The 15,003-nt window shown below is 46.5% G+C and overlaps 1 protein-coding gene across 1 annotated transcript in view; it reads left to right on the top strand.

Moving 5' to 3' along the window:
- PIK3R5 (phosphoinositide-3-kinase regulatory subunit 5) overlaps window positions 1–12,249 on the top strand; it is a 93,593-nt gene extending 81,344 nt beyond the window's left edge. Inside the window, exons 14-19 of the mRNA XM_084646760.1 lie at window positions 284–377; window positions 2,233–2,309; window positions 3,999–4,092; window positions 7,219–7,301; window positions 8,871–8,983; window positions 10,489–12,249. Of these exons, the coding sequence (XP_084502886.1) occupies window positions 284–377; window positions 2,233–2,309; window positions 3,999–4,092; window positions 7,219–7,301; window positions 8,871–8,983; window positions 10,489–10,636 (609 nt within the window). The 3' untranslated portion in view covers window positions 10,637–12,249. The remainder of the gene's footprint in view (window positions 1–283; window positions 378–2,232; window positions 2,310–3,998; window positions 4,093–7,218; window positions 7,302–8,870; window positions 8,984–10,488) is intronic.
- The last annotated feature ends 2,754 nt before the right edge of the window (window positions 12,250–15,003 follow it).

The following is a 15,003-nucleotide window of genomic DNA, read 5'->3' on the forward strand; positions in this document are numbered from 1 at the left end:
CATGCAGAGATTGAGAGGAAGGTTCTTGTCATCCTGGTGCTCTCATAACAAGGTGTTGGGCGTGGGATGCATATGTAGGTAGTGATGGTAACAGGCATTTATCAGAGTAGGAATGCTGCTGTCGGGTTGCTGTGACTTGCACTGCTAGGATTTTCTAGCTTGAGGGGTTCTCTCTCCTTGCACTGCTTCATTTGAAGGCAGTGTGCTATTAGGAATATGCCCGGCTCCCTCATTGTGCAGTGCATTCATAGTGCATCTCTCTCTTCTCTCCCTCCCCCGACAGCTAACCTTCATTGGAGGTGAGAAGAAGACTGAGGTCTTCATTCAATCCCTCGAACTGGGCCACTCGGCTGCCACACGGGCCATCAGGGCATCGGGTAGGTATCAGATCTGGACACAGATGTTTCTTTGCCTTCCTAAAGTCTCATGCATCACAGGTTCTGTAGTGATACAATGGCAGCTTTAGAAATCGGGGCACAAATAGATTTGATGGTGAATGCTTAATAACTAGCTCCTTAGGGGAGCTAGAAAAACCCAGATGAACTGCACAGAGAAATCGGATCCACAGTTGGGCTGGATTGCAGATGGCTGGGGAGAGTGTTGCTCCAATAAACTCTGTGGTTGGGAGCTGGGATATAGCAAGGGATTTTTACAAACCTGGAAACTAAAGCATCATTAAACCTACATTTTCCCTTCTGTAACAGTCTTTATGATTTCTGTTTCTCAAGGAAATTTTTTGTTACTTTTCCCTTGATCCAAAGTTAATTTATTTTAGCGTAACTAAAAACAGGTCCTTTCCCCTTCATCAAGTCCTGGCACAGTGTCTTGGAAACCAGCACATCCTTTTTCTTTCTTTGTCTTGGCGGGGTCTTTACTCAAAATTTCTCTTTCTGACTTGATACTTCAGTTACAAAATCTCTTGGTTATACTCTTGTAAGCCTTAATTAGGCAAAGGAAAGAAACGGATAGATTCATAGATCTTTTAAAACAGAAAATATTGTTTAGTAGAAAACAGCTACAGCCACGGACACACAAGCAGGCATCCACACAGCTTCAGTTCCAATTTTGTCTCACTTGTTTACCAGAGACCACATTCTGTTTGGAGCTCTGTGCAGCACACAGAGACTCTAGTGGCTAAATTATATACTGCAAGAAAACACATTATTAATTTGTTTTTTCTTTTGGCACTGAATCCTTTTCTGTGCTCTGACTTCCTCTTGCTGTCTCCAAGCAGAACTTACAAAGTGCTCTCCATTGAACTAGTTGCCCCTATTCCCATAATATGGACAGGTTATGCTTCAATAGTGAAACCCATCAACCATTTTCATCTTTAAACACTTAGGGCATAATTTTGAACTGGGTTTTGATGATGCAGTTTTGCACCCACCCTTTTGCACCTGTAATAATTTTGTCTGGAAAAAGCATCAGTGAACTTCAGGCACAAAATTTAAAGCCCAATTTATGATGGGTACACATCTGCAAAAAAAAGAAAGAGCCCAGCTGGTAAACCAGCCCTTTACAGCTTTCTATTTTCCCGAAAGACCCAACACTTACCCAACAGCACCTGCTAATTTAATTTAATTTCTTTTCATTCTGTGGAGAGGTCTCCAGCTGCTTATTGTGTTTTATGCTGAAAATCCCCTATGAGCTTATTCATGTGGGGCAGCTTTTAAGCTAACTTTAGTTTTTCTTTTTGCTCCTCTGTCACATTCCAATAAAACAAGTGGCAGGCAGTGTAACAAACAGGTTAACACTGATCCCCTTTTCGTTGCTTGGCTATCACAGGTCTACTGAAGAGCATGTTTTGACACAGAAATGATTTCTGGAAACGGGACTGGGTGTCTGGCCTGGGACGGAATAGTAGAGCCCCATAAGACCAGGGTTTGAGAACTGATGACGGTCTGAAGTAAAGTATTTGGTGGTCTTAGCTCTGTTCTTAATAGGCAGCAGTTTTTAGCAGCCAAACCACCACTCGTAACAGGAGGGGTGATTGGTCTTTCTTCTGAACTTGTTCACTCATCTGCCTCATTCTGCTTTGTAGCAAGCTGAGGTACTCTAAGGCCACTTGTTCTGCTGTCATCAGGATGCATGACTTGAGAGAGAGTGAGAAGCTGAACTCCTCAGAAACGGGGCAGCTTTTCCTAAGGGGAGAGGGACTGGTGTGAACATGTATTGAACGGCGGGGAGAGAAAAGGCTGTTGTGTGACTTTAGCTTCTGTTTGTATTACAAAGGTCCAGGCAGCAAAAGGCTGGGAATAGACGGCGACAGAGAAGCAATCCCTCTAACACTACAAATCGTCCATAGCAAGGTAACTGGGTGGTAGTCCGATGGGGACAGAGGCTGCAGGAACTTCTTCAGCATTGTGTAGACCTCCACTGAGTCAGAGATTTTAATAGGGTATATGAAGGAAATCTCTTTAAGTGGAGAGGAAATAAACACAACTCAGAGAACTACAATAGGCATGTTTAGTCTGAAGAAGAGACAGCTGAGGGGGGACCCAATAACAGTCTTCAAAGGGCTGTTTTAAAGACAACAAAGAGAAAGTGATCAAATGTTCTCCATGTCCACCAGGGCAGGACACGACATGATTGGCGTCGTTTGCAGCAAGGGAGATTTAGGTTAGATATTAAGAAAAATTTCTAACTTTAAGCACTGGATCAGCTTCCCTAGGGAGGCTGTGGAATCCTTGTCATTCGAGGTTTTTAAGAACAGATTGGACAAACACCTGTCTAGGATAGTCTAGCTTTGGTCCTGCCTCAGCGTTAGGGGATGGACGAGATGACCTCTTGAGGTCCCTTCCAGCCCTACATTTCTGTGATTAGGAGAGTGTGTTTATATCAGTTGATGGGGAAGGGGGAGAATATCTTGTGATTCAGGGTGGAAGCTGATCTTTCCTCTCTGTGGAGTAGGGAAGGAATCCCTCATACCATATTGCCGAACAACCAGGTGCCTCATGAGGGGTTTTGCCTTCAGGTACAGGTCATGCGTGGAGAGGGAGATCTGACAGGCTACCATGTATGTTTTGAAGTGTAGACAGGACTTTAACCTTAATACTGAGCTGTGGTGCAGCCCTGGAGAGACTGTGCTGTAACCAGGTCTCCAGACATTCTTCCACTTGTAATGCAGAGACGTTCTTTATGGCCACGTTGCCTGATAAGGGGGATTCTTTGAGTTAATTGATTCTCCCTGTTGGGCCCTTTCTGAAAGGGATTGATGGCTATTTAAATGACAGGAATTTAATCGCCAAGAGGAAAAATTAATTACAGATCTCTGCTCATATCTCACCCACATCTCCTCCACGTGTTTGTTTCTGGAACATGAAGGGAACCTCATCTGAGATGGAAAGAAACCAAAATGCGGCGATGTGTGAGGCTATGAATTTCTGAAGGATAGTGGCAGTTTGCACTCTTCTGGCACTTGACAAACACTAATAGTGTTTGCTGCATTTCAACAGATCCAGCAAATTTCTTTGACCTGTGCTTTACATTGAGCTCATGAGTTGGCTTCAATGATCTAGTCTGGTGCTTACAGTTAAATGTGTACTTAAATGCTTTGCTGGATCACAGCCTAAATAAGCTGAAAGCACTTTGGCTCCCTGTCCTCTACTTTCTGCTTCATTTATTGGCATAACCAATGGTGGCCTCCAAGTGAGCAGGAAGTGTGATAGGCCCTATATAAATACTGGCTCTTCTTTCATGCTGGTGGATTTCCTTACTAAAGTAGTAAAGATCCTGAGAACAATCTCCACCTGCTTACGACAGTACCTGATTCAGTACCCTGTTCAGCTATAGAGCATTAACCTACTATTGGAATGGATGGGCAGCTTGGGCATCTGGTAGTTTGAGCAAGTACATTTAACTGGTGCTAAAGGTCCCAGGACCATCCATCTCAGTGTAAATCCAGTTCTGAGCTATATCAGCCAGAAGGTCAGAGATGAGCAGAGCAGTATCAGGGTGGAATGTGACCCGTCTCTCTCACTTTTGCCTGGTCTCCGCAGACAGCAATCAGTGGAAGGAGCCACTGGAATGATGTTGAAAAGGTCTGCACCTCTGTCAACCTCAGCAAGACCTGTAAGAAGTACGAAGAAATAGGTGAGTTCTGGTGCCCTTAAACCTTTACACAGGGGCAGTGGGAGAGGATGGAAAGTGGACAGCGGTGGTGCTTCTGGCATGGGGAGGAGTGTGTGTGTCATGCAGGAGAAGATATTAGCGATGCCTTCTGTGCTTCGGGGCAAAACAAGCCATGCCATCCTGATTCAGGTCCCCTCCACCTTTAAGGCCATCTTCAGGGATGAAAGGGCACTTCGCTCTGATCACTGCTCTGATCACTGAGCCTTCCCCCAAAGGGAGCCACATGTGGCTCTGTGATATGAACGTCTCTCCATTAGGAACTGGATTGAGACCAGCAGCTCCTCTCCTGCAGGCAGTAGAACAGCCATCAGAGGGTGGCGATCTTCAGTCTGTGCTGACCCGATCTGGGATGAAATGGGTCACAGAGGTGAAAGCTTCTCTGTCCCATTAACAAACCTCAGAGCCAGGGCTTAAATGTTGTTTCCAAAACTGTTCTGCATGGTGGACAGATGCACACAGGATAAACATACCACACGCCTAGGACAGGCACCAAAGGCCAGGAATAGGACATTGTATAGGATCGGGGCATTGATTTCCCTAAGCAGTTTTTTTCTGCATGTTTTGTTGGTTGAAATGTTGGGCTGAGAATCATTACATTAGTTCCTTAGTAAGAGCCCTGGATTCGGACCCTCTGCCTAGCTGGCAGGAAGAGCCCGTGGAAACCTGGGGAGAGGTTGCAGGTCTGGTGGCTAAAGCACTTGACCCGAAGCTCTGCCCTGCCCTGGAAGAACTTTGTGTAGGGTCCTTGGAATGAACGTTGTATAACGTTCTCCACTCCAGAATTTCTTGTGCCGTTCTTTGAAGCAGCTGGCACTAGCCACTGTTGAAGACAGCACGTTGGACTTGGACCAGTAGTCTGACCTAGTATAGCAATTCCCATTAGGCAGAGCTGTGCTCTGGTTTGCCAAAGGTGGAGATGGGGCCTGGTCCAATCAACCCAGAGCTCTGGGGGTGTTTGAAATCCAGAGCATCTCTGATCTTTTGCCAAGAGCTGGGCTTGTGACCCTGGGTGAACCCAGTCTGAGTTTTGGGGTTGTTCCAAACATGAGTCCTGGTGAGTTTGCCTTGGTTTGGGGTTTCTTTGCCAAAGATGACTAGAGCAGGAACTGGCTGCGGTAGAGAGGTGGCCATTGGAGGCTGCACAGCCCCTACCTAGAAGCACCAAAGAACATAATGCTCTTGTAGGTGCAACGTGAGAACCAGGGAGATGTGCACTTAGGCTTTTATCTGTCTGTCCTGCCATCCTTAGCAGCTGACCCTCTCCAGTAGAGTTAATAACTGAACTCACAGTAGGCCAGTGCTCTCATTCCTCGGTGCTCCCCCACGGCAGTTGGGTCTGTGTGTTTGTTTTGTTGGTTACCTTTCTTCCTTTCTCTCGATCCCCTGGTAGTACAATGTGCCCTGAGCCACCCTGTTAAATGTTTCAGCGCTGTAGTCTTCTTAATGAGAGGTTATGGTTCTTCTTTTGCTTGAACGCAGCACTGCTTCGGCAGGTGGAACAGATTCACTTGAGAAGATCTTGTATTATTCTCAAAAGGAAAAGGAGGACTTGTGGCACCTTAGAGACTAACACATTTATTTGAGCATGAGCTTTCGTGAGCTACAGCTCACTGCATCGGATGCATCACTTTTGCGGATACAGACTGACATGGCTGCTACTCTGAAACCTTGTATTATTCTGTTTCACTGAAATGCTCCATGTGATGCGCCCTGGCACACATAAATTTGCTATAAAGGCAGCAGTTGGGACCAACCATTCAGATGGAGCAATAGCCAATGAACTGGAGCTTCTCGGAGCCTCTCTATCTAAACCTCTTCCATCAGCTCAGACACCTCCCTCCCTCCCCCTGGAAAAGCTGAAGTGTTGCTATCGCTTAGTTTTTGTTCACCACCACCACTACGTTGCAGGCTGCAGATATTGCAATGCTGTATATTTCTGTTCTATTTCTGGAGCTTAACTCTCTGATCTGCCTGCAAGCTGAGTTCATTCTGGGTGTCTTTCGATAGGCTATGCGATGTCTAGGGAGAGTTTTTCCCATCACACTCGAATTCCCTACATGCCACAGAAATCTGGGATTATCTTTCACATTCACTGGTCTGGCCACAGGATGTCACTGCAGCTCCAGACACCAGCTGCTCACAAAATAGCTGAAAGGTGTCAGGCCTTTAGCGAAGACATGGAAGTTTTTAGGTCACTTGGCCTGCACCAGCTATGGAGGGAGCAAGAATTTGTTCCAGCCAATGTTGCAATTGTCGCTTTTGTAGATCCAATTTTTTTTAGCCCCTAATGAAGTTAATTGGCTTTCAGGTAATGTCTGTAAAGCTGGATCATGTTTGAAGCTGGATAATGCTAAGTATTTCTGCCTTCTTTTCTGGTTTTCTCGCTCTCTCTGTCTGTGTGTGGGGGGATGTGAAGGGGAGGCTGGAAGGAACATCTGTTTGATTTAGCTCAGGCTGTATAGCTGGAGGCTGTTGTATGTGGCAGCAGAGCAATCTCTCGTTTTGTGCTCTTTATTCAAAGATAGATAATTAACTCTGTAGAGCTGGGATTTGGGATCTTGTGGCTCACAACAGTCCTGGAATGCTGTGGTGTCTAGCTGGGGATTTCCAATACAAACAAACAATAACAATAATAATAATACTAAGCTCCTGTAATAATCTCCCTTTCAAACAGTCAGGTGGCATTTTAAGGCTCCAGGTTTGTATTGGGACCCCTGGCCTGGCCCATTCAAAGGGGTTATCAGACTGAGGGTAGCCCTCCGACTATCTGATATGGGCTAACTTCTACACGGCTTTGAGTTGCAGGACTGGTGACCTGTGCTCGTGCAGTATCCATCCTGATAGCATGACGGATCCTTGTTAGAGATACTTGATGGAGAATGGGGTCAAGAGATCCCTTCTTGACTCTCCCCCCTCCCCTCCCTTCAGAGAGTCTGAACTTGGCTACTTGCCACTGGCCAAGCAAAGCCAGAGGCTACTCCTTCGGGAGCATGGCAGTTCTATGCCTTGGATGCCAGAGAGGCCATTTCATTTAAAATCCAAATCCTTTCGAATAGCCCAAGCAAACCTCCCTCTCTTCTGTTCCAGACTCGAAAACGGAGTGTCTGACTTTAACCATAACCGAGGTCGTCAAGAGGCAAAACTCCAAGTCAAAGAAAAGCTTCAATCAGGTAAGTTGGATTTGCCGTATTTGTATCCTCGTTTAGGCTGGTAAGGAGAGAGTAACTGTGGCTCATTCGCTGTCAGGGGAGGAGAAGGTTTGAGAGCTTCGGAGCGGCCAGTAACTTGTGCCCAGATTCCATCACAGTTGCCATCTCCATGAACTCTAGGGCCCTCACTTCCAGATTGGCAGAAAGGCGCTGTGTGTGCCTAGCCGTGGCCTGTATTTGTTGTGCAGCCGCAGCTGAGTCTCGCGGCTTAGGGAGTCCTGCTTGCGGTTGCACCAGCACAATGAGAACTAGGATGCCAAGTGGCAGAGGGAAAAACCCAGGCAAAGCTGCAGCTGGAAGAGTTCCCTGTTGTGTACCCAGGGCTGTATCAGCACCTGGATGTCAGGCTGGCAGATGAGTCCTGTCAGCACAGCAGGTGTTCAGGGAGCAGTGCACTGCTGGATCCTGCCAGCTTGGGTATCGAAGCTTGTTGGGAAACTGTAGGGAATAACTGCTCTGTGTGATGGCTGACGACTTCATCTGTGAGCAGCCGTGTGTTGGAGGACTGGGATTTGGTGCTGCCTCTGGCAGATGTGGCCTGAGCACCTCACAGCTCCTGTTGAAGTCCATGGAAGCTAGCGAGTATTCAGCACATTTGAGAATAGCTCACGTATGCAGGTGCCTTATTGTGGGGCCCCCTCTCTGAAAATCTTGGCCACTGTATTTTAAAACCAATCTGTTACTTTAACAGCCCAGATGGGAGACTCTGAGCCCTCTGTGCCTCTAGCACCCAAATCCAGCTGTATAAATAGATAGATGTATAAATCTTGCTTTCAGAGCATGTTCCAAGGCAGGGTAGGTTCCTCTGTGTTAGCATGTGAGGACAGCAGTTTAAATCCCAGATGAGGCCCTTGCTCGTAACTGCGGGCTCTAGAGCTAAGAGAATGAGCTGCTACCACTTGAGCTAAAGGACAACGTCCCCCAGCAGTCAGCTTAACAGACCTGTATCCTCAGTGGACTGGACGCACACTGTTACACCAACATGGACACCCAGTCTAGCTTGTTATTTTAGAGTAAGGACGACAAATGTCTCCCTGCATATGTGAACGTTCAGGGCGAGTCTCTTATCCCGTGAAATCCTCCCTCTTGAATTGCCTCATAGTCCGGCCCCTCTTCAGGCCAAGCCCTGACACTAAGGTTATGTCTACATTTGGAGATGGTGCTGAGAGTCCCAGCTCGCACAGACATACTCGGGTTAGCTCTCATCGTGGGTCAGCTAGGGTAGCAGGGTCCACAGTGAGCAGTGGCATGGGCTAGCCACCCCGAGTGCATACCTACTGGTTTCAGTATTTGGCACAGCAAGCCCGTGACACTGCTCACTGCTGCCTGAGCTACCGTGGCTACACTGCTAGCTCGAGGAGAACTAGCCCAAGTACATCTAGGCAAGCTTTAGGTGTAGACACACCCTAAAAGGCGCAGCGTATAGTGAATGGGATCCTGGCCCCTGGCTGCACGTGCCACAAAGCCAAGCTGTGCTGGCTGGAGAATGTTCTGAGCCTGACTCATGGTGTTTCTCTCTGTCTCTCGCAGCAGATCAGCGTGTCCCAGATAAAAGCAGACAAGGTCCAGATCATTGGAGTCAACTGTTCCTTCGCCGTGTGCCTGGATCAGGATGAGCAGAAAATCCTGCAGAGCGTCACAAGGTAGGAAATGTCCAGCATGTCTCTCTGCGGCTGTGTCCAGCATTCCTCTGGGGACAAGTGCTATAGGTAAGGCACCCCCATTGAGTCATGTGAGCCCTGAGGGGACTAGCCCCCTAGACCCAAATGTGCTGCTTAGGCTTCTGAACCCGTGTGGACTGTTTGTGGCCAGTGCTCCAGTAAACATGCATTCAAGGGGCTAGATGGCCTAAATGGGGCTCTGCACTGCATAGCAACGCTGCAGGTCATGCAGGCAGGAGCCATGATGCCATTCAGATCACACAACAGCCATGTGCAGATGTGGGTACAACTAATACAGCCAAGCAGGAGCGGAACCTCAGTCCTCTGTCCCAAGATGGATTCAGCACCAAGGTGCCCTGCTGTTACCAACAGGTCTCAGTCCTTATGCTGCCCCTCTCCAATTCTGCTCCAGGCTGGAACCACTGGGAGGCTGAACTTTTACCGAGAGGTTGAAGGTTTGAAATAAGATCTCCAGTTCCTAACATTCAGTCACCCACCTAGGGGTACAATGCAGTCAAGGATCTCCAAGCAGAAAGAGATCTTCCAGCAGGACTAATCAGTCAACCAGGGGAATTCAAGGCACAATAAATACTGTGACTAGTGACTGTGCTGAGCATATAAACAGAGCAAACAGCTTCCAAACCTTGCAAGGATTCTGCCCTGGTATTGGGACGCTCATCCCAGATAGTCCATATGCCTTTCAGTGGGGAGGTTGTTGGGGGGAAGGGGAAAAGACAAATGACTGTCTGTCCATGAGTATAGCCTAGGGTATCATCTCCAGTGGGGTATTTCTCCTCTTCAGAGAGGACCAAGCTGTATTACCAGGGATGAGATCAGACATGACACAGAGCACTGCATTTTCACTTGGGCTCAATACAGGGGTAACTGGGTGAAATTCTCTGGCCTGTGTTAGGCAGGAGGTCAGCATAGATGATTGAATGGTCCCTTCTGGACTTGGAATCTATGAACATTTAAATGGACTGTAAGCAGTGTTGTAACTGTCAGTCCCAGGATATTAGAGAGACAAGGTGGCTGAGGTAATAGCTTTTACTGCACCAATTTCTGTTGCTGAGAGAGACAAGCTTTTGAGCTACTCAGAACTCTTCCTCAGCTACTTATGCCCCTGCTCTTCTCTTAATCCTTTTATTGCTGCAGGATCCAAAGGAGATCATTTAAAACTTTGATACAGAGAATGCAAAAGAAAGTGTTCCACACTTAAATTCAGGAAATGCAAAAGTTTTGTCTTGTATTTTTTTTTAGGGTGTACGTTTTCAGAAGTGCCTGTTGATTTTGGATGCTCCACTTCTGGGTCCCCAGTCTGAGCAATCTTAAAGGGGTTGGTTGGTCAGGTGCTCAGCACTTCAGCAAATCAGGCCCCCCTCTGAGGGTGCATGTGGTCCCTGTAACTTGAATTCCATGGCGTGCGTTCTTACTGCACTCCAAGCCTGTCCCAGCCCTGTGATTTCCATTGCTCATTTTATCTGCAGGTGCGAGGTCTCCGCATGCTACAAACCCAGGGACGGTGAACCCTGCACACTGAGGACATCCTCTTTGGATCACCTCCCCCAAGACCAGCCTGAGTTTTGTTCTCTTCTGTGCTTGCCCATTGCCACCTTCAGCGGAGCACTGCCATAGAAGAACCAGCAAGGCCAGGGCATAATGTCCCAGGCCCCATGCCGCCTCAGACCAGACATGCCTCCAGCCGATCCTGATAGTTGCAAAAGCTGCCCCTGGAAGAGGAAATTTATTGCACTCCCTTGGGTCAGGGAACTAGAGTTTCCTGCTCCCAACTGTCTTGCAACGTGAAGCATTAGCACAATGGATGAGCTACCCCTGGCCTGTGTTTGGCATGCCCTTGAGAAATGGAGGGGTCACTTCAAAGCTCTGGTAGCTGTCGCAGTTCATGCCCTCTGGGAGGGAAGTGGGTTCCTTGTCATCTCCAGATGGCGCTGCAGCGGGGTGGGGCAAGGAGGGGAGTGCCACTTTCCTGATCAGCTGTACTTGGAGTGAACTTGCAACCAGTGTAGATACTGGAAAGGCTGCGATAGGCGGTTTTGGGGACACAAAAAGATGATGAGTCACCTTAAACAGCTGGAGAGTTTTCAACTAACCTCCAGACAATGTCCTGATGATGCTTTGCCCAAAGCAAATTTGAAGATCTCTGTTAATGTTACAAATTCTTTGGGGTCAGGGGACAAGTTTACTCTGAATTATTTGGGGACTTATTTGTCCTACAGGCACAAAGATGAGGGCTGCATTTAGGGCAAGGAGGAGCTGAAGGCGGCTTGCAGACCATGGCTTGGGTGCCAGTGATCTAGTGCAATAAGCGATTTCTGGGCATACATTGATCTATGCACCGTGTTACAGTCACTGTAAAGCTAGGTCACCAGAGCGATCAACCTCTGCGTTCTGCTAAGTCTCTGAAAGCACAAGCTCCCCTGTTCAGTTAATGCTCCCATGGCCAGCTTACCTGCACTGAATGCTGGGTGAGAAAGAAACACCCTGGAGAGGTGAATGTATGGTGCCAATGGCATTGCACTCACAGTTCTGGGAGCAGGGGAGGTGAGTACTAGGGAGGCCATGGTATTGAGCCAGGCTAAGTTTAAACGTACCAGAGAGAACAGTTTTGCTGCAGAAGGCCCTGGAGCCAAAAACACTAGTGACACAGCGGTTATAGGACTTCGAGCCCCCTGGGAGAACCCCTCTCTCCAGCAGGAGACAGTTAACTCCCTTCTTTCTTGTTAAAAGGCTCTAGGTGCATGGTGCCAGGAAGGTGCAATAGCTGTGCGTGCAATGTGACCACAGAAGCAATGGGAGTTGGAACAGCCTTGTTTGCTACTCTTCACCACAAGGCTATTTATTAGTGTTGGTTGGCTTACTGCCCTGTTACTAACACGCCAAAGCCCGCATGCCTCTACTGCCTTACATGGGTGCAGGCGGTTCCGAACGCCCGGGTGGGCTCAGCCACCAGCTAAAATGCCCTTTTGCCAGGCCAGGAGGGGATCGCTGCACCTTATCCTGTCACAACAGTGTAATCTGTGATCTTGGCTAAGTAGATCTCGCCCTGTTAACATTGTAAACACTGATGCTTTCGCTGGCCACACAAAAATATTGGAGAGCAGAATTGCCCTGTGATAAAGAAAAACAAGCGCAAAACTCTAGGAATGTATAACCCCATTAAGGATTTTGGGCCTGCAATGCTTTTTTTTAAATGATAGAAACTCATTTCAGGATGAACTGTATATATGTTGGACATCAGCAAGTTTGTGTGTCTATGATAATTTGTAAAATATTGTTCAAAGAACTTTTAAGAAAGCTGTAAAATATTAAATATTGATTTATTTCAAGAGCAGTGTGAGTGCAGAGTTTGTGTAATCAATAAAATGTGGTGAGTGCCAAGCAATTCCTGACCACGAAAGGGGAATGATGTGAGGCATTGGAGCTGTATCCTTTCAAATGCAGTGATGGCTGTAGCTGGGTCGTTTGCAGGGGTTGAACCCCCATGGCTCCCGGATCTAAAAAGAATTAACCTCTACAGCTTGAGCTGAAGTCCTGGACATATTACCTCAAGGACAGTGATAGGCTCATAAACATATATAGTCCAGCCACTAGAGGGAAGTGAAGACTCACACTGCGTTAATTTGAAAAAAGAAAAGGAAAGCTTATGCTCAAATAAATTGGTTAGTCTCTAAGGTGCCACAAGTCCTCCTTTTCTTTTTGCGAATACAGATTAACACGGCTGCTCCTCTGAAACTTGTGTTAATTTGAGTTACATATGCTTTTCCATAAAAAGAGTGACTGTATACAGTCAGTCTAAAATAGCCTTCCATCGGATAGAGGAAAAAGAACAAAAGTAAAGTCTCCACAAGAGAGCACAGGGTATGTGTAATACACATACACTGTGATACACTGCAGCCACTCTTGCACTGTTCTTGTTTTCAAGATAAATAAGGGATATTTTTTTCCAGGGCTGTAAGTCGTGCTGCTCCTATGACCACACATAAAATTACACCAGGTTGCAATGTGATACATCCAAGCAAGAGGAGGTGTTACCCCTTACAGAAAAAAATACTTACATAGAGTAAGAGGCTTTAATAACCTTCTGGTAAGATTAGGACAACTCCTATGTCTCTAGGATATCTTTTCTTTTCACCTAGCAAATGTTGCATTCTGGCCTGTGCTTTTCTAGCCCATACTCACCCTCCCGCCGCCCCACAAAAAACCCACCAAAAAGGAAATAGCCTCCCCCCAATATTAAATGAGTCTTTAAAAAATAATTTTAACTAGTTGTTTCAAGTGTACCCATGCCCTTTTGTGTTCCCTTTCTGGGGATATTCAAGAAAACAAGATGTTTAGCTGAAATGTCTGAAGGAACTGACAAATTCCAGTGAATAAGCTCGGAAAAAATGCAATCTCCTTGTGAATAGCTTGAGCAAAGAGAAGGTGACAGCTTTATATATAAACAATCTTTTAGGAATTAGCTGCTGAGCACTATTTTAATTCTGATCAGAGCTGGTTGAAAATTTTAGCAATTTTTAATTAAAATGGCTTTTGAAGGAAACAAATACTTCCACTTTTTTAAAAAATTTTTAAAAATGAATTGAATTTTTTTCAGTTTATTTTAAAAACACTTCCCCATCTTTCTCCCTTTTTAAGGGAGAGAAAGGAAAGATGAGGAAAAAAGAAACAACATTTTTTTTTAAATCCAAACCAAAATGGAACACTTTTGTTCACCTTTTTTTAAAAAAAAAACAAAATGAAAAATTCTTGTTTCATTTATAACTTTCCAGGGAAAATATCTGCTATTTGTCAGCCTGGACTAATTCTGATCCTCTAAGTCTTGGTCTACAAAAGGTTTCTGGGGAGGGCAGCCTTATTCCGTCCACCATGGTAGGACACTTTACCACTCCAGGCCAGTAGCACGTACTCAGGAATCATTGTAGAACAAAGCATTGCAGTGTATGTTTGCTGGCGTTCAAACAACATCCATTCTTTATCTCTCTGTGTTATCCTCAGGAGAGTGATATCATTCATGGTCACCTGGTTGAAATAGGGTGTTTTTTTTAAGGAGACATTCAGAGGTGCCCGTTCCTGCTGGGCTGTTTGCCTGTAGCTGAACAGAAATGTTCCCCGCTGTTAGCCACAGGGAGGGGGGAGGTGCTAGCTACGCGGTGGGGGGAGGCAAAATGCAACCTTGAAACGAAAGCACATGTGCTATGTATGTAATGTTAACAGCAAGGTTTACCGTGAAAGAGTGTACCTATTGTTCTATAAAATGTGTCTTTTTAAATACCACTGTCCCTTTTTTTTTCTTCACCAGCTGCATGTGTTTCAAGGATCACAGGATCTTCTCCTTCCCAGAGGCTAGTGAAGATTAGAAGGCAGAAAAAACGCACTCGCGATGAAATGTTCTCTGATGAAATGTTCTCTCTAAAATCTTACTGTCCTCCCACACTGACAGAGCACAGACGAATGCGTAGAGGCAGACAATGTCAGAGTGCAGGAAAGCACAAAATGACCGGGAGGAGAGGTGGCGGGCTGAAGCTGAAAGGTGGCGGCAGCATGATGAGAGGAGGCAGGAGTCAATGCTGAGGCTGCAGGAGGATCAAACTAATATGCTCCAGCATATGGTAGAGCTGCAGGAAAGGCAGCAGGAGCACAGACTGCTGCTACAGCCCCTGTGTAACCAACCACCCTCCTCCCCAAGTTCCAAAGCCTCCTCACCCAGACGCCCAAGAACGCAGTGGGGGGGCCTCTGGCCACCCAGCCACTCCACCCCAGAGGATTGCCCAAGCAACAGAAGGTTGGCATTCAATAAGATTTAAATTTTTAAACTTTTAAAGTGCTGTGTGGCCTTGTCCTTCCCTCCTCCACCACCCCTCCTGGTGCTTCTCTCCTCCACCACCGCTCCTGGGCTACCTTGGTAGTTATCCCCCTATTTGTGTGATGAATTAATAAAGAATGCATGAATGTGAAGCAACAATGACTTTATTGACTCTGAC

The sequence above is a fragment of the Lepidochelys olivacea genome, assembly GCF_965140295.1.
Source record: "Lepidochelys olivacea isolate rLepOli2 genome assembly, chromosome: 14".
Classification (NCBI taxonomy): Eukaryota; Metazoa; Chordata; order Testudines; family Cheloniidae; genus Lepidochelys; species Lepidochelys olivacea.